Source organism: Falco biarmicus, chromosome 4 (genome assembly GCF_023638135.1).
Source record: "Falco biarmicus isolate bFalBia1 chromosome 4, bFalBia1.pri, whole genome shotgun sequence".
NCBI classification, from domain to species: Eukaryota; Metazoa; Chordata; class Aves; order Falconiformes; family Falconidae; genus Falco; species Falco biarmicus.
In genome coordinates this window covers 74,950,368-74,971,373 of record NC_079291.1, presented here as the reverse complement: position 1 = coordinate 74,971,373, position 21,006 = coordinate 74,950,368, and the positions used below count along the sequence as shown (strand labels likewise).

The 21,006-nt window shown below is 52.2% G+C and overlaps 1 protein-coding gene across 8 annotated transcripts in view; it reads right to left on the bottom strand.

Moving 5' to 3' along the window:
- RAB11FIP3 (RAB11 family interacting protein 3) overlaps nt 1-21,006 on the bottom strand; it is a 77,862-nt gene that overhangs the window by 30,474 nt on the left and 26,382 nt on the right. For 3 of the 8 annotated variants that reach the window (XM_056337809.1, XM_056337810.1, XM_056337811.1), the window contains exon 3: nt 9,510-9,601. In XM_056337809.1, the coding sequence (XP_056193784.1) occupies nt 9,510-9,601 (92 nt within the window). Of the gene's footprint in view, nt 1-1,530; nt 1,665-1,851; nt 2,058-2,495; nt 2,596-2,763; nt 3,227-3,281; nt 3,374-9,509; nt 9,602-21,006 lie in introns of those variants that run through there. The other 5 variants (XM_056337815.1, XM_056337816.1, XM_056337814.1 and 2 more) reach the window with 5 other exon arrangements.

Here is a 21,006-nt window from a genome sequence, read left to right as displayed (position 1 = left end):
ACACACGGTCCCTGAACTGACACAGGATCCTGGTTCCACTGGGGTTCCCATCCTGACACCAGCTCCTCCAGGAGGGACCTCCCCTGGTGCCGGAGCCACCTGCCCGGCTGAGCACAGCCTCGGCCGTCCCGGCACATCCCTGCCTGCCCAAAGGGGTTCGGCAGAACGTGGGGATCTGAAAGGCCAGCAGTGACCCCTCCTGCTTCTAAAAAGAAATAAATGGATGAAATCAGCGTGGGGGTGACAACGTGCCCAGATCCGACTGGTGAGATGACGAAGCACCTTTAGGAGACTTCTCCAGCAGCAGTGCATCTACTCCAGTCATTTGATTACACATTGAGTAAAGACCGTTGGATTAAATATTTTAAAGAGCCATAAAACCCACACTGATTAAAAAAAAAGCTGCTTGAGTATGAGGAGAGGAAACAAGACTATTGGGAGTCACTTGCAAGGTCTACGCAGGGCCAAGGCAAGCTCTGATCTGTGACGGGCAGAAGCTTTCACCCAGGCTTTGGTAAGGCACTGCCTTGGAGAGGAGGGCAAAGTCTGGCTCCCGGGGAAGCTTCTCCTGGCATGTTCTGCAGGGCTGGTGCTTGTGCCTGGAGCTGTGCCCACATCCCCAGCTCTGCTGTCCTGGGCCACCAGCGCTCAGAAGCTTGGGAGGGGAAGGTCAGGAAGAGGAGAAGGAAAAACAGTGCTGTTTTCCCAGCAAGTGTGAGCCTGTTTATGATGAGTGCCCGCTCTGGCAGCGCACAGGACAGACAGACCGGCTACAAAAAACAACCTCCAAGGACATCCTGGCTTGCTGCTGACCGCAGCCAGGACCCCGGTGCCAGCCCCTGGCTGGGAACGCTGCCCTGGCTGGAGCCGAGCCAGTGGCAGCCCTGCGAACGCCCAGGGACCCCCACATGGATGGTGGCTGCGGGACAGGCTCCGTCCGGAGGGAGGAGGAATACAGGAGGGAGAAGGGACGCAGAGCATCCCACCTGCTCGGTGTGGGATCCCAGCACGCAGGGGTAGCCCGGCACGGCTCACAGTACCGTGGCATCAGCCTGCTGGGGACACGCACCTGCCCAGTCTCAGAGCAGGCAATCTGTGCTTAAACTGGCTTTAGACCCATGTAAAGCCAGGGGGAAGGAAGGTAAGTTGTGTTTATAGTCCCACCTGAGTCTGCATTAATACAACCACCCCCAAAGCCCTGAAACACCCTGAGGCACCCAGAAATGTGATCCCACATCGAAGGCTGCTACCAGCAGCAAAGCACTGACCTCTTGGCCACAATATTTCCCTCTTCCTGCACATTCGGGCAATGTCTGCTTTTCAGAGAAGCCAGAGAGCCTGTGCTCAGCCTAGGGTAAAGGCATCTTTCACAACACAGCCCCTGAAATTGGCTTTTGAGGCTGCTACACTCAATAACACCCCTCAAAAGTCAGCAAGAGAGCCACACTGCATCTGTTGGAGCAAATCAAAAACACACCCCCCCCCCCCCCAAAAAAAAAAAAACAACCAAACAAACAAAAAGCAACTCACAAGACACCAGATCTTGCAGACTGCCCTTGGCACCCTGAAAGCCTGCAGCCACTGTCCCTCCTGGTCCAGCTCCCCCAGGAAGAGCCATGCAGAGAAGACTATGAAGATACTATCATGTGCACACCTTTCACGGACTGCAGGGAGGAAAGACCATTCCTAAACATGCTGCACATGCCAACATACTCGGTAAGAAAACAGCAAGCGGCGGAGTCGGGTGGATGCTCAGCCCCTCCAGGGCTGGGAGCAGTCCCAGGGGCCGGAGACTTGCCTTCCTCTAGAAACCCAACCCCTCCTCCTTTCACGTTAGCACTCAGAACCCACCTGTGGGCACATCGCCTCCTTGCCCAAGTCAAACGCAGCTCCAGGTGTGCCCACCGCCAGGAGCCACCGGCTGCTTCTGCAAGGCAGGAGGGAAACAAAGTCCAGGAGATGCTGGGTGTGAGGCTTACTGACTCAGCGCCGTCCGAACAGAGCGCCTTTTGTTCCTGACCTCCCAGCCTCCACCACAAGGAGAGGCGAGTAACGCACACCTCCCCGCCAGCCCCCCCCATTACGTGAATGCCAAAATAAAAGCAACGCAACGCCCAGCCCCATGCCAGGTGCACACGCTTTCTTCCCCCCTGAAACCACCACCCATTAAAAAAGTTAATTTTGAGGAAGACCTATGGAGGCTTCCAGGCCTTATCTCATCCTTCCTGATATTTCTGGTGAATATTTAAGCACAAAATGACAAATTCCTTCCTTACAGCTACAAATAGAAAAATGAATAAAGCTTGCCTTGCTCACCAGGGGAAGATCAGGAGCACTTTGCTACTGATAAGCAACCTCAGTCACCACTGGGGTGACTCAGACGGCAATCTATGATAGGCAATGACAATACTGGCCACAAAGAAGAGCCGGTGCTTCGGTCACAGGTGCTAACCAAGTTTACAAACACACCAACCCCAGCTCTGCATTACCCTCACCCAAGCAGCTGCTTTCTGCAGACGCAGGAGCCCCATCGGAACCAGCACCACAGGGTGACCCGATCCACGGGATCCTCCCTTCCCACAGCAGCCACTGGCACATAAAAGTCCTCGACAGTGGATAGTTTGCAGTGCACCGCTCAAACCCCTAAGTTTTGAGAGTTCTGTCTATTTTTCCGTTTCCTCTCTACAGAGACTTCACATGCTTCAAACTTCAGACTCCCTTAATCATGCCTGTCTAGCATAAACAAACATTTCCTCCCATTACCTTCATAAATTACATGTTCTCATTTCCTCCGGGTTATCGTTGCTCTCCTTTGGGCCACATCCTTCCCGAAGCACAGTGCCCCGAGCAGGACCTACTACTCGGCAACACTGACTGGAAGCATCTTCCACCTTGATAACCAGTTGACCTTCTGTGCCGAGTCCAAAGGCAGCAGGGACGCCTGCTAACAGGCACGGCAGCAGGGGGGTTACCCTTTAACCCAAGCTCTCCTCCTTGCTCTGTTCCAATCTGCTACTCAGCTGAGCAGGTCGTAGCCCTTTTGCTCCCCCAGCTCCTCCGTGCGTGCCACAGGACCTCCGGGAGGCGTAGCGCCACTGTGAGGAGCCCAAAGTCAGATACCCCTTACAGTAAAGCTAATCAGCAAACCCCAGCCGCTGCCAGCCTTTCAAACTCTTACGGAGACCCCTTTGCTTCCCACGCCGCCTGGCCCACTCGCAGGCTCCTGCCGCTGCTGCTCCCCGTGCCCAGCCTGCCCGGCGTGCTGCAGCCCAGCCTCCCACCTCTGTCCGACGCGCTGCACTGGTGGCTCAAGATAAGGCTTCAAGGTCTTTGTTTTCCAAACTCATTCCAACCTATTTTGTGCAAGGCAAACACTTCAACTAGGACCTTTTCAGACCAGCAAAGACATTTCTCATGATAACCCTGAACTAAAGTCCTGCCCCCTGGGACAATTGTGCCAATTAACACTCCCATCCTTTCCTCTAAGCAGTACTGAGTCTATACAACATATGAATTTCCTTTGTATTTTCAGGCTTTTTGTTACTGAGTTACCACCACGGACTGATTTTGGAGTTCAGTCGGAGCAGTTTTAGTAATCCAATTACTGTATTTTCTTGTGCCTAATCAATACAAAGGTAATACAGACTGTTCACTTGTTTGCTGTGAAAATGTGCTGCACACATGCGAATGGCATGGGCAGCTCCCCTCGCCTCTCCGTGACCAGGAGCAGAAAGGCCTTGGGGATGGTGTGGGACATCGCTCAGGGCTCCATGTGCTTCCCCAAGGGACAGGCAGATGAACAGACATCGAACTGCAGCTGTTATATCTCACACCCTGCAGTTCTGGCCACCTACGAGATTTCGAGTGCAGCAGCTGTTTAGGACAAAATTAACACCAATTCCAGCAGCCAACTTGGAGAGGGATTTGCGATTTCCTTTCATTCAGGCACGACAATGCTTTTGGGTCAGCCTCGTGACCAGAAGCCCATTGAGGCCAGTCCTTCCAGGGAGGGGAACAGCACTGGTAAAGAAAGCCTAAGCCAAAGGGTGAAGAGCTGCAGTCTTCCCATGCTGCTGTCTCATCTCCATCTTCCCATCCCCATTGCTGCTGCAGTGGTACAGCAGTGCTGGCGTGGCAAAGGGCTGCAGACCTTCATACCTGTGCTAGGGTAGTCAGGGAACAGCCCAGAGTCAGTGGAAGAGCTGGCGAGCTGTACCCCAGCTCTGCCCCTGCGTCGGCAGCTCAGGGGCAGGTTGCCTTTGAAGGCTGCAAAGCTTAACCCCATCTTTTCAGAGTAGCTGGCCTCTACCAGACACGCATCTGCTGGTAACAGTGGTATGGAGAGGCAGAGGAGGAAAAACCTCACGTTTGCTGCTTTTGCTGAGGATTGCAAAGTAGGTCCACCACGAAGGTGGAAAACACGTACTCCAAATACTCTGCGCTCACCTTGCACAGCGCTCTGTCTTAGGGAGGGCAAGTATCTTCCTGGTTAGTCTGTAATAAGAAAGGAGGGCTCAGCAAGTCCACTGGGCTACCAGGAGAAGACACAGCAAGTCTACACCAGACTTGTACAACCACTCCACGTGGGCTCGTTGCAAAACACAAGCCATGAGGAATAATAGCTGATGCCTCCGGGGAACGGCTCCTGCACACCCAAGTTGCGGTACACCACGCAATCTCAGCAACAGCTTCTGTCTTACCAGCACACAGCTGGAATGCTGCAAGTCTTGGGTCCCCTTTGCAGCTACTCCGAGTAGCTGGAGAAATCCAGCAGTGTGGATTTAAGTTGTCTCACTCTTATTTTTTGCCCTTCAAAAAGCATTAAATTCAATTGTGCCACATGAAAAGAAATTCCAACTTTAACAGACGAAACTGTTCTTTCAGCAGCTGCCAGCTGTGCCTGCGGGCAGGCAGGGTGGAGAGAGGCACGAGTATCCCTTCCGCCCAAAATGCACAAAACTAGATGTGGGACCACTCCAACAACCATTTTACTCCCCAAGATCCACCCTTACTGTGCTGTGCAACTTGCTACTGAACATTTAGCCAGAGGGGATATGCCTGGGGGCGCTGAGGCTTGCAGGGTGCCCGTGTGCGTGCCTGTTAGTGCTGCTGCATGCCTGGTTAGCGTTGCTGTTCTGAGGAAGCAAAATTCCCCTCTTGTGGCAGTGCAGGGCTCAGCATGATGCATATTCCTGGCTGCTACGAAAGGAGCCACAGCAGCCGCCCAGCAGATGGCAACAGCCCTGCGCAAGGCGCACAGCACTGCACAGCACCACAGCACCGCACAGCACCACCACCTGCCCCGCTGCCCCTGCGCCTCTCACCTACAGCAGCTGCAGCTGCCCTATTTTGCAGATCTCAAAAAAGGCTGTCCTACAACCCTGCTGGTCTAAAGCACAAGTTCCCACAGCTAAAATCAGTATTTGTGCTATCTGGCGCGCTCCTGGTCAGCCTTTACGGAGCACAGCCTTGCACTGGCTCTGCCTCTCCTCCAGCCTACCTGAGGTTACACGTCCCCATGCCCAATCCCAGCGTAACTCTGGCAGCACACCCCATTTCTGTGGCGTGCTTTTGTTTTGAAAGAGACAACCTTCCTGCTCTGCATCGCTCCATCGGGCTCATCTGCCCCCAAGAGTCAGGGCAGAGCCCTTGTCCTAGGGCAAGGCACAGTGGCTATCAAGAAAGCCAAGTCCAAGTTTACCTTTCCCCCCTGCAGAACATTGCAAACGAGTCCACGTACCTCAGAACTGAGTCACGAGCTCCATGGGAGCTTGCAAGGGAGGCGAGAACTCCTACCTCCCAGTTAGTCAGCCGCAAAGCTGTGCTGGCCCAGCCCGGGGGAATACAGGCAAGGACCCCGGTGCCTGGACAGACAGACTCCAAGCTCCCTTTACGTAGCTTTTGCAAAGCAAGGGAGCCAAACCCGCTGCCACCATTTTTGGGTGACGTTTCCCTCCAGAAGTAGAAAGCAGTAAGTTTGTCACCCAGCTGCCCTGCAACCACTGCACTTCCACCTCGGTCAGGGAGAAACACGCTACCCGGGATTGCAGGCAGTGAGGTGATGCTCTCCCTGCTCCAGAGCGGGTACAGGGGGTAAGATTCCTCTTGCACACGTGACAGCGGATTGTGAGGGACTGCGATGAGCCCCCTGCAAGCACAGCTGGGTGCACAAGAAGCCACGTGGTTGCAAGGAACCCAGGCTCCTGCATTTCCAATCCTCTGCAAGCCGCTGTCTCGGCAGAGCCATGCAACCAGAAATCCTCTTCGAAAAAAGTGTAACAGACAGACCTGCCTGCTAGACAGACCTCGCAAGGTGCAACAAGAGCCAGCAGCTTCGTGCTGCATCAGGAGCCACGCTAGCGGCTGAATTGTGGAAGTATCTCACATGACCAAGGTCCCTGCGTGAAGCATCAAAGTTCAGACCTCGCCCCCCTTTGAGAGGCTTTTACACCCATATTGGAAGGTGCAAGTGTTGGTTCTTCTCTCTATAGAGCAAACACTTGCTGAAAGACACCACTGAGTGGGTACTCAGGGGTTTCCACAGATGTTCAGCTGGCTCTGAGGACAGCCACCAGAAGAGGGGATGAGTCACTGAGAAGGGCAACCTTATTAACAAAGAGAAGACATTTTCATTTAGACTGCTTGAAGCACTTGTTTACACTTGTCTGGGCAAACATTTAGGAGACAAGTTCTTTGTCAAGGCCCCAACACTTGTAAAAGCCAAGCACTCGAGCCGCTGTGATTCCGTGCTGTTTAAGAGGGACCACAGTCGATGGTCCCAACCCGGTACCCACAATCACTCTCAGTACCACGGCACAGTGCTTTCTCCTTCAGTCACCTGTCAGACACCCTCCGGTGTGACACGAGAGGAGGAAAGCCAGCTTTGCTCCTTTACCCCATGGCCCTGCCAAAGCACACGGGGCTCAGCCGGTGCCTGAAGCCCACCAGCTACATTTTGGGGGCCCAGAAAGAAGCCGTCGTGTTCAGCTGCCCTCTGATCCCACATGGCAGCAAGCTGCAGAGCCGCGTGCTCGCTGTGCACCAGCTTTCCCGGTCTGAAACGGGGACACCTGAGAATACAAACCGCTTTTTGGTGGTGTGGGAGGTCTACTCGGAAGAAAGGCATCACCTTCACTTTTGGAAGGGTGTTTTTTGCCCCCCTCCTCTCTTCCAGCTGAATCCAAGCAAGACGGAATACATACTGGGAAAGGCTATTTACTCTGTTTCTGTCTCAATGATTAGGTGCCTGCTGCACCTAACGAAGAAGGGCCTGCCGGAGCCCTCCCACCAGCAGACAGCTCTGCCAGGCAGGGCAGCACCGGGCTCCGGTGAAAACACACTCATTCGCTGCTCCCAGCAGGATGCTTTGTACGATGGCTTCTCTCACCGCCCCTCCATCCCTGAACCAGCTCAAGCTTTCCAAGGTACCACACTACAGGACATGTGGCATAAAATGCACGTTGGGAGCTTGCAGCTCAGCTAAACAAGAACAAAAAACCACATGCCCCAAGATGCCAATTTATTTTTACACCCGCAACACTAAGCGGTATTTCTTGATCATGTTCTCATTTGCCGAACCTCTACAAAATCCTTGCAGGCTGGAAATTTTATTTCGAATCATGTATCCAAGACAACAAGGGTAATTCTTTCCTGGCATATTAAACATAGACACGAAGAGAGCTCTGATCTTTGGATGATTACTCTGAATTCAGTATAAGAAACCATTTACGGCTTTCTGAAAAGGAGATTTCAGGACTCGTCACCTTTTTCCTTTGGGTCACCTTGTCGTTTCAAGGAAATGATGGCCCAGCAGCAGAAGTATTTCATCCCAGCGGGGAACACACCCGGCTTGTTGGTATTCCTGCCCAGAATAGCTTGCAGCGCTGACAGAGCTCATCTATGTTAAATAAGCCCTTAGAAAACATCCCTGCTCTGAATCTCACAGAAGACTGTCCCTTGGTGCAGGTCTGAGGAGCAAAAAGCAAAAGCCCTTGCCTGCACGAGCAGTGGGACGCAGACTGTCACAGCCTCTCAACCATTCAGTCCAGCACTTAAAAAGCACATTTGTGACCTTGTACCAGATAGAGAAGGAATAAGAAAACTCACCTCCCTTCCCACCTTCTACCCAGCTATTACTGGCTTTTGTAACTACCTTTCAAAAAGGAAAAATAATCCAATATTCAACAGGCCCCTGAAAGCCTTCTAGGGGAGGAACCCAGCTCTTCAGGCTGTGTTCATCCCAGCAGCCCCAAGGGAATAAGGGACTTGCTCAGGGTGACAATGCAAGTCCGTTGACTTGATCCAGAACTGGCTCAAGAGAAAACCTGCGCTTAGCTGGGAAATGGGACGATGACCTGGTCCACTGTCAAGCATTAAGTCGTCAAAGCAAGAGCTTCTAGTAATCATAAGTGATGGACCTGTGCTTCTCACTAATGTGGGGACAACAAGTTGCCCAACACCCAGTTTATTATTAGGAACTCAAACGAATAGCTTGAGACTTTTATCAATGTCACAAGGCCAAAATAACATATTACAGATTATATAAAGCAAAGGCAGATATATTTGCATGCAAACATAAAGGAGGCTGGGAGTCCCTTTGCAAGTGACAATTTATGTGATAAAAACATTCAGGCTACCAAGACACAAGGGTCAAAAACCTGAAGAGGAGAAGCAGAAAGAACCTATTCGGTCCCCACATGGGACTAGGGAGCCAGCTGGCCCTTTGCTCTGGAGGCACCTACAGCACCTTCTGCTCCAGGCTGGAAGGTATGGAGCAGGAACAGAGGAAGCCTACCAAAGCAAGCCCAAATGCCCATCAACACAGAAAACAGGTCACTGTAGCAGCAGCCTCCTTTCTAGCTGGGGAGAGCAGACACAGGATATCACTGCGATACGCTCCTGGGCTACGGAATACAAAAGAGAACGGAGGGATGGAGGCTGCAACTTCAACAAAAGGAAAAAAACATGCCAGATAAGCATCCTTGATCAAGCCCAGGAATAGAGAGAAAAATCTACGTTTTTGTCTTCTGCTCTGCCTTCTACTGGCCAAAAGGCACTGAGTGCCAACGTCTGACCACTCTGCTGTGCCTCCCAGGTAGGCTCCTGGCTGGTACATCTCAAAATCAGGCTCAGGTTCTCCAACCTCAGAAATTCCAGCAATAAGGCAAGCACAACAGCAGCAGGCACCCTTCCTGCATTGCTAGTGTTTCATCGCAAAAAGCATCTCCCTCTTTCACCAGGGCACCACGCTCGGGCAATTCTGCAAGCTAAGACAGCACTAGCTTTGGATTTTTGTTTGAACACCATTTTTAACTTGAACAGCACCAAATGCTTGCTGCAAATTCTCTGGGCCAGTCACCTGCAGATTAAAGGATTTGTCTTCACCACATGTTAAGCACCCCTGAGCCCTCTCACAGCGAATGCTCTTCTCCCCCAGCCAAACCCTCTGTGCTCAAGTCTCACACTATATCCAGCTGATGTTTGCGGGAGGTTACAGCGCTCATACTTGCCTCAAACGTGACAAAGTCATCAAACTCATCAGGACAGGCCGGGGCTTCCTCCTCAGGGGTATATCCCATATCATACAACTGGCTGTCAGGATCTGCAAAGGAAAGAAAAAAAAAAAAGAATCACCAAAAGGAAACCTGTACCCTCAAGCGAAGGACAGCGTTGGGAGACATGACAGCAGCAGGACAGGAACTTCCTTTTGCAAGCACCGGTGCCTCCAGCTTTCAGAAAGGATCTCTGCTTCCAGGCATCCCACCACCACCTCGGGTGGAAGGCAACTGGGACGGCTGCTCCTTGGCAGAGGTCCTACGAGGCCACTTGCTGCTCCGACAGGGCTAGCACCTGGATTCATCCCTACCCTGCCATGGTCTTCATTCCTTTTCCTGGATTCTTCCCTATCTCCGTTTCCTACATCCTCTTATTCTTTTCCCAGAAGGCTTTAATCCTGCTGTGGGCAGGGAATACATTAGATCTATGTGTGACAGCCAACTACCATGGGAACCGCAGAGAAAGCAGGCTGCACCGAAGCTTTTATCATCTACTGCTCCTCCCTTGGCCAGCCACATCAGGAGCCATCCTCACAGGCGGACAGGAAAATAGGAGGTTTTCCACAAAATTTCTTAAAAGAAAAAAAAAATTACTCCTCTCACCCCCAAACACCCATCTGCAGCAGAGCGGAGCAGCATTTCTTTGAGCCCTTCAACCGAGGAAGGGAGCGTAAATTCCCTGTGCTCCCTCAAGCAACAGCTAATGCCTGATCCAGCACACGACCTAGATCACAGGCTGGAAACACCAAATCAAGATCAGATGCTGCAGTCCCAAAATAAATAGCAGGCTCAAACCCACATGCCTTGGAGCTGCAAACGTTGTGGCACTAGGTTTGTCTGATGTCGATAAACTTGGCTGGGCAGAGGAGTCACGATGTCAGCGCTCCTAGGAGAGCTCGGCAGCCGCCCAGCTTTGGGGAGGGACAGGCTCTCCTTTACAGCTGCTGAAGGCAGATGATGGGAGCAGAGCTACAGAGCAGGGTGTGCTTTCTGTGTCCTTCAGAGGCTGGTGGCTTCCCAGCAGGCTGGCGGCACAGCCAATTCCAACAGCTCCCAGGCTCGCATCCAAGCTGAAGGGGCACGTAAGTCGCATGACGTTTTGCTGCAGCCAAGCGGCACAGCCACCCCGACGGGACTGTACCCAGCCTCCCTCGAAGGGTATATTCCCTATACAGTCACAGATGGGGCTCCTGCTTTGGGTCCATCTAGCACAAAGTCAAGGGATTAGGGCACAGGACAGAGTAAGGAGTCAGGCTTACAGCAACACCCCTCCCACATGAACACCCTCCCCAGTGCCTCTGTCAGCTGAATGCAAGTTAAATGCAAAGAGAATCAGGGCCCGGGAGATACAGAAGCCACCAACCTGATGGGTACCGGCAGCCCAACCGGGAGCAGAAGCTGAGCACATAGCACCAAGAAACAAGCCCTCCCCACCCCGTGTCTGGGGCTCCCAGGGGTTAGACTGTAAATCAAACCCAGGAATAAGCCAAATTGCTTTTCCAGAAACCAGCACACGATGCTGTGCTCTACAGTAAGCACACGGCAGGGTCACGGCTTCAGCAGATGACAAGTGCTCTTGTTCACAATTTATGAATTCAATATCCCCACTGCTCTCCCCGCACCCGGCGGCGGTGCCGCTATGAGCTGCGCTTCCAGCTGCCGGGGCTCCTGCGCAGAACCCCGGGCAAGGCAGCGAGAGAGGCACATGAAAACACTGCTGCCTGAGCACGCTGCTCAAGGCAAGGCAGCCTCAGGCCACCCCCTACTCTAATGAAGGGGTTTAGCACTGAAGTATCTTAGGACTGCATGCTCCCTCTCCTCAAACGTTACCCTGTCCCCACCCGCACAGCTCTACCCGTGGGTCTGAGCCTGCAAGCGGGAGGAGTTTTCCCATTAGTTATCCCTGTTGCTGTTCTGGGATTTGAGAGCCTCCTTGCTGACAGCAGGGAGGACCGAGGGGATGGGGACAGGGACCTAAAGCCATGGGAGCACCTAAGAGTAGGTGTCACCAAGAGGAGCCTCTGCCCACTTCTGGAAAAAACAAACAGTGCTCCTGAAAGGCAACCCATGTCACATCATCCAGCAGAGGGGACAGCCAGCCACGTCCCTTGCCGAGTACAGACTGCAGCAGGCAGGCAACGGCCACCTCCAGAGAGGTGGCTGTGATGTGCACAGGAGCATCCAAAGAGCCAGACCAGCTCACCGTGATGCAGACTGCAGGCACAGCGCCCTGGTCCCATGCCCGGCCAGGGCTCTGCCCTGTGGCATGTCCCATCCAGCATGAGCCCCGGTGACAGCTCTGCTCCCCCACAGCTTCCGAGCATGCCCTGGCACAGCATGAATGCTTCATCTGCGGCATATCTGAATCCCCGAGCCAGCAGCAGCAGGGCTCCAGTCAAATGGCTGGGTGCTGGGCAGCTGCTACTGCTTCCAGCTGCATGATCTCACAGCTCTGATGGACACAGCTGGGCAACCCAGCCAGAGTTACCGGTGGCCACCCTGCAAGGCCAACCCCAGTGCTCCTGGTGGCACCCTGCGGCAGCCCTGGGAACCACAGGGTGTCCCAAAGGCGGTGGAGCCAGGCATGGGCTGCTTAATCCCGTATAATTTCTCTTCCTCCCCCTCCAAGTAAACACACAAAAGCTTCCTGCTTTTCTACAGACACAGATAAAGATATTTATTCTGCTCATTCCTTCCAAAAGAGACTTGAAAAGAGAGGATTTACAGTCAAGTGAAGGCTTCCAGCTCCCTTTGGAAGCAGATACATAAAGCATGGGCAGACAACGCACAAACGGGTCCTGACACCAGCTGCCTCCTGTACGGCTCTTGCCCAAACCGAGTGCTCCTGGAGCCTTCCCGTCCCTTCAGGGGCTTCTTAGTGCAGGGGCAAACAGGCGACTGGTTGCTCCATCTGCCTGCAGAGCACCCAGCCCAAAGAGTGGGTCTGCACAGGCAGGGTTTATTTTTACAGCAAGCTCTACTGCAAAAAGCAAAGACCATTTGAGAGGTCACCTGCACCCTTGGTGGTGGCACAGCCAGCAGAAGCCACGCCCAGGAGACAGCACTTCACGTTTCCACCTCCCCACGCTCCACGTCAGAGAGCAAAGAAAAACACCACCGCAGACAAAGGTTGACTTTTCTGCTCGATTCATTCCCTCCCCCTCCAAAAAAGCCATATGGTGCTTTGTGTATAGGGAGAGTTGCCATGGAGAGCCTGCCTGCAAGCCTTCCAGCACAATAGGCTGCGTGAAGCTTCTAAATTCCTGTCCAAAAGAGCCAAAAAACCCAAGAGACCTTTGCTGCTCAACTGGCACCCCCCATGTGATGAGCATCATCCTCCAGGTGCAGAAAGAGGTGTGTGGTGAGAGCTGGAGGGTTCCGCCAGCCATTCTCCCTCACCACACCATCATGGGTGCAGGATGGCCATGGGCCACCAGCCCTGCTCCAGCAGCATGCGGTGAGCACAAACACTCAGATTCCCTCTTGGACCTCAAAGCCAAATCCCAGCTGCCACCTACTCTCCTTCACATCACCTTCTCCATGCCCCTCGCCCCACGAAGCATGCTTCCACCTCTTACACCCATCCTTTGTTTCATTTGACCTCTCTCCTTCCTCTTCTTTTGAGAGACGATGTGCTCAGCGCACCTGGAATCACCTCTTTCCGAAACTGCTCAAAACCACAGCTCTAGCCCAGAGATACAGATGTCATTAGGAGCTGCCTTTCCTCTTTGCCCAGCTTCTCCCGCAGTTTCAGCTCTACCCATCACTCCCACTTGCTAGTCCCATTACATCCACACATGCCCCAAAATCTCAAAGCTAAAAATCAGGCTCCAAGAGACCCTCTGGAGAACCTTACTGCCCAACAATCTCCCTGCAAAGAGGCTACAAGCTATATACTAGGTCTTTTTCCCAAATTAATTGTGCTAATTTATTTGTCTGGAATATGTGGGCAGGGTACCAGGCAGCTGAATAAAGCTTTAATTTAACTAGTGCGGCAGCACTGTTTTACCAGGGTAATGTGGCTGATGCAGAATTTACAGAATTGATTGTAACCAGTAAGACCAGGCATATATACTATATCATCCAGTGCAGATATGGTGAATTTAGGGGAAAAAAAGTAACGTAATACGTAAATTAAGTCTACCATGAGGCATCTGCAGTATCTTTTTGACACCTTTCCCTATCTCTGCCTTGAAGCTTCCCGCTGCTCAGCATGTGCTCGTTCCAGCCCCACTGAGACCACCTCCTTCCAAGCTCATTGCATCAACTGCAGCACTCACTTGGGAGAGTTGCTGTCATACAAATTTTGCCCCAAGTCCAGCTCTTGCCACCAGCCAGCCACAGCACTCCCTTTCCTCCTACACATGATGTTACACACCCTGAGTAACACCAGGGGGGCTGGGAAGGAAGTAGCTGGAATTAGGAATAAACAAGAGGGGTTAAGAGGTGTGTGTACACTGCAGGGCTAGGATGTTATTGGCATCAGCATCTGACGCTGTCCCGCACCACATCCTTGTCTCTAACCTGCAGACGCTGATCTGACGGACGGGCCGCTCGGCGGATAAGGAATTGGCTGGGTGGTCACACTCAAAGAGTCACGGTCAAGGGCTCGATGTCCAAGTGGAGGCCAGTGCCAAGCACTGTTCCTCAGGGGTCGGTGCTGGGACGGCGCTGTTTGGTATCTCTGTTGGTGACATGGACACTGGGACTGAGTTTGCTGATGACGCTGAGCGGTGCAGCAGACCCGCTGGAGGGAAGCGATGCTGTCCAGAGGGACGCTGGCAGGTGCGGGAGGCGGGACTGTGCGGACTCATGAAGTTCAACAAGGCCAATTGCAAGGTCCTGCGTGGGTCAGGGCAATCCCCAGCACTAACACAAGCTGGGCAGAGGATGGATTGGGAGCATCTGCTCTTCTTCTGAGGAGAAGGGCTTGGGGCTGTTGGTTGATGAGAAGCTCAACGTGAGCCGGCAACGTGTGCTCGCAGCCCAGAAAGCCACCCGTCTCCTGGGCTGCATCCCCAGCAGCATGGCCAGCGTGGTGAGGGAGGGGATCCTGCCCCTCTGCTCTGCTGAGACCCCCCTGCAGCGCTGCCTCCAGCTCTGGGGCTCCCAACATAGGAAGGAGGTGGACCTGTTGGAGCGGGTCCAGAGGAGGCCACAAGGATGCTCGGAGGCTGGAGCACCTCTCCTGTGCAGAGAGGCTGAGAGAGCTGGGGTGGTTCAGCCTGGAGGAGAGAAGGCTCTGGGGAGACCTTACAGCAGCCTGGCATAAAGGAGCTGACAGGAAAGCTGGGGAGGGACTTTTTACAAGGGCCTGTAGGGATAGAACAAGGGGAAATGGCTTTAAGCTGAAAGAGGGCAGATTTAGATGAGCTATTAGGAAGAAATTCTTCACTGTGAGAGTAGTGAGGCGCTGGCCCAGGCTGCCCAGAGCAGCTGTGGGTGCCCCATCCCTGGCAGTGCCCAAGGCCAGGCTGGACGGGGCTGGGAGCAACCTGGGCTGGTGGGAGGTGTCCCTGCCCGTGGCAGGGGGGCTGGAACTGGGTGATCTTGAAGGTCCATTCCAATCCATTCTACAATTCTATGATTTTCTGTGTTCCCCAGTGCTGCCCCATTTCTTGCTGGCTTGTGCTGCTGTTTCCCCTCTGTTCTTAAGATGCCCTCGTTCCTCCCAGTATTTAAAATAATAATAATAATAATAATAACAACAAATAAATCTTTGTCCAAGCACTGCTGCATAAAGCTTCTGACAAGGACAGCCTCTGTCCGAACATATCTGCGTGCTCTCCCACTGATGGAGTATTTCTCCTGGATGTATGGCACACATGCAGCTAGAGAACAAGCAGGACAGGTCCTGAGCTCTTCATGGGGGTGAATGTGTGAATGTGTGCTGAGCTCTCACAGCAGCCTTTGCCTTCTCATCGTGCAGACGGGAGAATCGCTGTACTTCAAAAGGGCTGGGATGTGCAATAGTAACCTGGGATTTTCAAGACACACAACAGAGCCACAGGACCAGAAGTCCCAGGGTACATAAGGCTCCCGAAATAGATTCTAAAAACTGCTTTCAGAAGACAGGATTTCAGTGAAAAGGCACCTTGAGTGAAGAGCTGTGGGTACAGTAGTGACACACAGGTCAGAAACAGAGCCAGTTTTATCGGCTTCATATAGGAATGACCTAGAAAAACAGAGCCTTTCAGAAGTATTTAAGTCATCTGCCAACACACACCGTACATACTGCTTCAAGCCACAGAGCCACAAACTCAAAGTGATTCAAACAGTATGGATTATGTGCAGCTAACAGACCCGAATTGTACAACGTAGGAATAAGACTAGGCACCTGCACAAATGGCACAAAACAAAACAGACCCAAAAAGGCAAGACAAAGTTATGGCTGGCTTAAGAGAGGACAACTCCCTTACTGGGCACGCTGCTTGAAAACAAGATGGCAAAAAGGACACACAGTCAGGTAGTAGAGAGTTACAGGCATTTAGGAGGTTCTTGCATCCAGAGCGAAGAGACAACAGGGGAAGCCACTATCTGCTTTCCAGAGGCAGCTCAGGGTCCTGTGCTTTCACTGAAGCTCAGACACCCATGTGGTGTTAGCTCCTGTAGGATAAAGCTAGCAGCCACCCACCCATCCACCCTTTTGCTTTCCGTAAGTGCTCCAGAAGTACATTTATATTCGGATGCTCACATACAAAGTGGCAGCGCTGATCAGCACTGGGAAGAGCAGCTTTCTGCTGTTGGCTTTTCCTGTAGCTCAACCTGCTGACTCCTCCAGAAACGAGACAACGGGCCAGGAACACTTACTGAAGACCGTAATTTTACAACTAAAAATTACATGACTGAATAACCGAGTGGCAAGCTCGGGCTCCCAAGAAAGCAGTGTCAGAATTAAGGCTGTTTACACAACCCTCACCCCAGCCCCTGTCGGCTAACGCACTTTAGCAGCCCTTTGCTTTCTGCATATCATTGCTCATCAACTGGTACTTATTGCATATTCCTTTTGATCCTCTTCATACAGTGCAGGCCCTCAAGCTTTGTTTAGGCATATCATCTAAAGACATAATAAAAAGAATTAACCTCACGGTATCCAAGTACTTCGGAAGCATAAACCTAGCTGCCTTCACTTTGTCTCAGAGCCCAGGTGAGCACTGCTGCCTCCGCTGCAGCGACAGACCGGAGACAGGGAGCCACAGCTAACACACGTGGGTTTTGGTACTAAGTTTAACATATGGGTCCTTGGTTTTAATTCTCAGCAATCTGAGCTGTGTGTGTGCTAGTCATCACGACCAGCTCAAATTCCTCCAGACTTGTGTCAGCCTGGAACAAAGGATCACTACTGCAGGTGTGGAAAATGAGGAGCAGGCTTGTGGCCACCAGCAAGTGGTTCAGAGCCACTTAGTGATGTTACCAGCAGAAAACACCAAGAGACTGAGCCTCCAAAATAGCACAAGCTGCCCTGGTGAGGAGACCTCCTGAAGGATGTCCTCCATCTCCTTCACTCTAGCTTCCACTTTCAATAACTCTTTATTTCAGGAAACAAAGCTGGATTTTGCAGCCAACAGCTTTATTCCCTGTTCTGTGAAGCCACTGAGGCAGGACATCTTGAAACAACATAACATCCTAACTTAGCTTCCCAGAGCACACTGCATTTAGACACCACCTTTGGGACATCCAGCAGCTGGTTTCTTGTCAAGCATTTGATTACACTGAAGCAGAAGCTCTTCTAGATGCTCCACAGCTGCAAGAGGGGACAGTAGCCCTTTGCTGCGTCCTGTGAATCTCACATCAGTGAATTTGGTCACCCCGTTAGCAGGAGTCTTTCCTATCTGAAGGAGAAATGAGCTGCCTAGCGAGTAAGCAGATTTACAGTCAGACTCTATGCACTTGGAAAAGATGATCAAGGAGAAAGACATCTGAGGGACACACACACCAACCCAGGACGAGATGCTGCTCGGTACGGGCAGAACGGGATGGGGATGAAGGAGTGAGCCGTGGTTAGTTGGAACACCAGGGAAAGGTTTCCCTCAGTGCAGGGATGCCCAGTGGAGCCAGCCCTCCTGCTGCCCGCCCAGCACAGCCCAACCCAGCAGCTTTGCAATTAGGACCAATTTCCCAGCAAAGCCACATCACACACAGCCTCTCGTGTCTGAGAGTGAGACCAGGAAACGCTCAGAAGAAACAAGCTTTTGCCACATCAATCTGTCAAGGTGTCACAACGATACACTCACCACACAGTCACAAGCCTCCGGGCTGTGACAGAGCCGGGCACAGCTCACGGAGAAGCAAAAGTCATAGGTGAGCAATTAGCCCTTCATTAACAACACCAGATTGACTGGATTCCTAACGAGAAGTGTTTTGACAGCTCCAGCTTGCCTGCTGGTGTGGCGGCAGCATGATGGGCTACTTACTTGCCTTTACCCAAGCCCAGGGAGGGATGCCTTCCTGAGCTCTGGCCAGACATCGCTGGTGAGGATGAAGGCGGCATTCTCCAGCTTCCTGGGTTGAGCCCAGCGTTAATAACCCCTCACTCCGGAGCTAACATCTGAACCTGAGCAATCAAAACAGGCTGGACCGAAACTGCCGCCGCCCCACCTGGAGCCACCCGCCAAGCCCAGCCTCCCCCACGCACTCCCCAAACCGCAGGCCAGCCCAGCCTCCCAGAAGCAGCAGCAGATGTGGAAGGAAACAGCACGCTCCCGACGCAGAAAATAAGACTTACGATGGAGAAATACTGAGACAGCAGATGGGTGATGAGAAGTATCTGTTTTCTAACAGAAGTTGCCTTTGTTTTCTTTTTAGTCATCATCCCTGTAGAAGATCGAGTGTGCTAAGAATCACTCCAAGGCTCTAATAAAACACTGCTCTCTATTTTTATACCAACCATTTCCCCAAGAAAACAGGTAGTTCCTGCAGAGCTTTTTCTTCCCCTTTGCCAGAGAAATTAGTTTTCTTTTGAGCATCAGACTTAGGCTTTTCACTTGCAATTTAAACTCACCCCAGCTTGCCTCTATCAGGCTTGGGTTATAGTCTGAGCAGCCACCACCAGTTTATTTTAAATCATCAGGCCACACAGAATTCCCTCTGCTCCGTAATTTGCAAGAGATCTGGCTACACAGCAGTGCTTTCCCCTCGCGAGCAGCTGTGTACAAATGGCGATGCTTTGGGCATTTAACCACAGCTGCCATGGTGCGAGGGGCAGCTCTGCAGTGCTGTGAACTGGATTTCCGTCAGACTGCACGTGTGTTTTGGACCTGCAGCCTGTTACACTCCACAGCAGTGACCAGACAGAGCAAGATTTCTCCGGCATAGGCTGCAAAATATTCATAAAGAAGGAATTCTCAAAACGGGAGAGATGCTCGTGCCAATCTCCTGTTCCTCAGGATCCCGAGGGCTGCCAAGCCTTAGCAGCAGTTTTACAGCAGCACGTTTGAGTAATCCCCCGCCATTCTCATCCCAGAGCTGCGAGGAAGCCTACGGACACAGTTTCTCCAACACTTCTGTGCTTCTCCCGAAAGTAGGTCAATGCAGTATGTCATCTGCCAGGCTGTTTTTGGGAAGACGTGCTCCCTGCTCAGGCATGGCGCACACTGAGCCGGCCGGCCTCGTCCCTGACGTAACCCTTCACCCAGCTGCCAAGTTACAAAAATGAATAAACCCAATTGTTTCCGTAAATTTAAAAAGATGACAAAAAAAAAGGGAGAGAGAACTGCAAACCAAAAAAGCCACGGTGAGCCAGAAGTGTCGTCCCCCCCCGGCCCCATCAGCCTCCGAGTCCTTTCCCTAGCATGTTATCGCAGGAATAAATAATGACTTAAAAGAGCTCGAGGGTGATGTAAGCTGTGTGGTTCTGCTCCCCACTGCTCTAGAACTCCGCAGCGGGACAGGTTCCACAGCTGAAGAGCATCTTCTCGCCCCCCGCTGCCCCACCACTGCTCCCACTTTGAAGGGGAACAACCAGTTACCCCCACTCATCCAAATCTCCCTGCTTACGCTAACGCAGGGAAAGTTTGTAGCCAGAATTAACCTTGCTGAGTCCTGGCAGCTGCACAGCTGGAGATAAATGGTTTTGCAGGCGGCAATTTTGTTCCCAGTTTTGCTTTGAAGAACTAAATATCCCTCCTCCCAGTTGAGCCAGTTTGGAGTTACCCCTTCCAGCATGAAAGGATTCCAAAACAGAGGACAAGCGTGTGTATTGGGAATGTCAAGCACTGACCTCCCATCTCCCCGCTGCCCCACAGCGGGGCACGGGAGCCACAGCCAGGGTACGGGGGGCTGTTACAAACAGGTGTGGAGAACAAGGCTGCATCTGCAGAGGTAGGTGTCCAAGTGGCACAGCTGTCTCCTTGTTTCAAGAGGTTTGATAACAAAGGATTTGACCACAGAGGCTGGGCTAGCAGCTGAACACGCTGTGCAGCATTTTGGGGCTCCTCAGGAGCAGATGACCAAGTTTTCTTCTCCAGAGACACAGTGTGATGCAGGCTGGAGGAAGAGAGCAAACACCCCAGCACCACCTGCCCTGAGGCTTTCGCCTGTGCCCTCCCCTCACCCAGGAACAGTCTCTAGGGATGATAGTTGGGCTGGACTCACATCTGCTCAGCTCTTCATCTGTTTGTGCCATCATGCAGAGGACCTCTGTCCCACCCTCATTCCCCTCATGACCCAAGCACCAGTCTTTCATAGGAGCATGCCTCTGTGCCTCCAGGTACCCCCGGCCCCCCTCCTGTTAGAGCTGCCTCTGCAGGAGAGGAATGGAGAGAGTGCCCAGGCCATTCTGACCACAGGATACCACCAAAGCAGCCCGCCTCCATCACAAACTAGCACGTACACTCCTAATTCCCTGTCCCCTGTGAGCATGGAGCGTTACATAGACTGAACAGACAGCCCTCACAGCCAGTGGTTTCCAAGACAAGTCTAAGTAGCACCATATCAAGAAAAAAATCCCAAGTTCAGCACTTCCAAGAAAGGCTTGGCTGCTCCTGTCCCTAGCTGAAGGGGTCACAGATGACAAGCATGTGGACTTCAAGCTTAACAAGCACAGTAATGGTGCTACAAGCATCCCTCTGCACTACAGGGACGAGCAGGGACTGATCTACAAAGAACAGCACTACAAAGAACAGTGGGGGCATCCCCCCCGCCAAGCATACGTACAAATTTTAAAACCACATTTAAGTCTTCACTCCTTCCAGGGGCAGAATTAACACTCATTTTCATTAAACTCTTTATCCTAACAAGCAGTACATATATATAGAACATACACACACACACACATATGCGCATGCCAGAGCAGAGCAAGATGCAATGCAAAAAAAATGCAGAAGACACATTCAGAGCAATTTCCATTTTATTCTTGCTCATGAATCAATTTTGATTTCCCATTCATGGCAGCCCCTGTTCCCTGAACAACAGCTGTACACAAAGAGGCATCTGTCCTACCTTCAGCCATCGA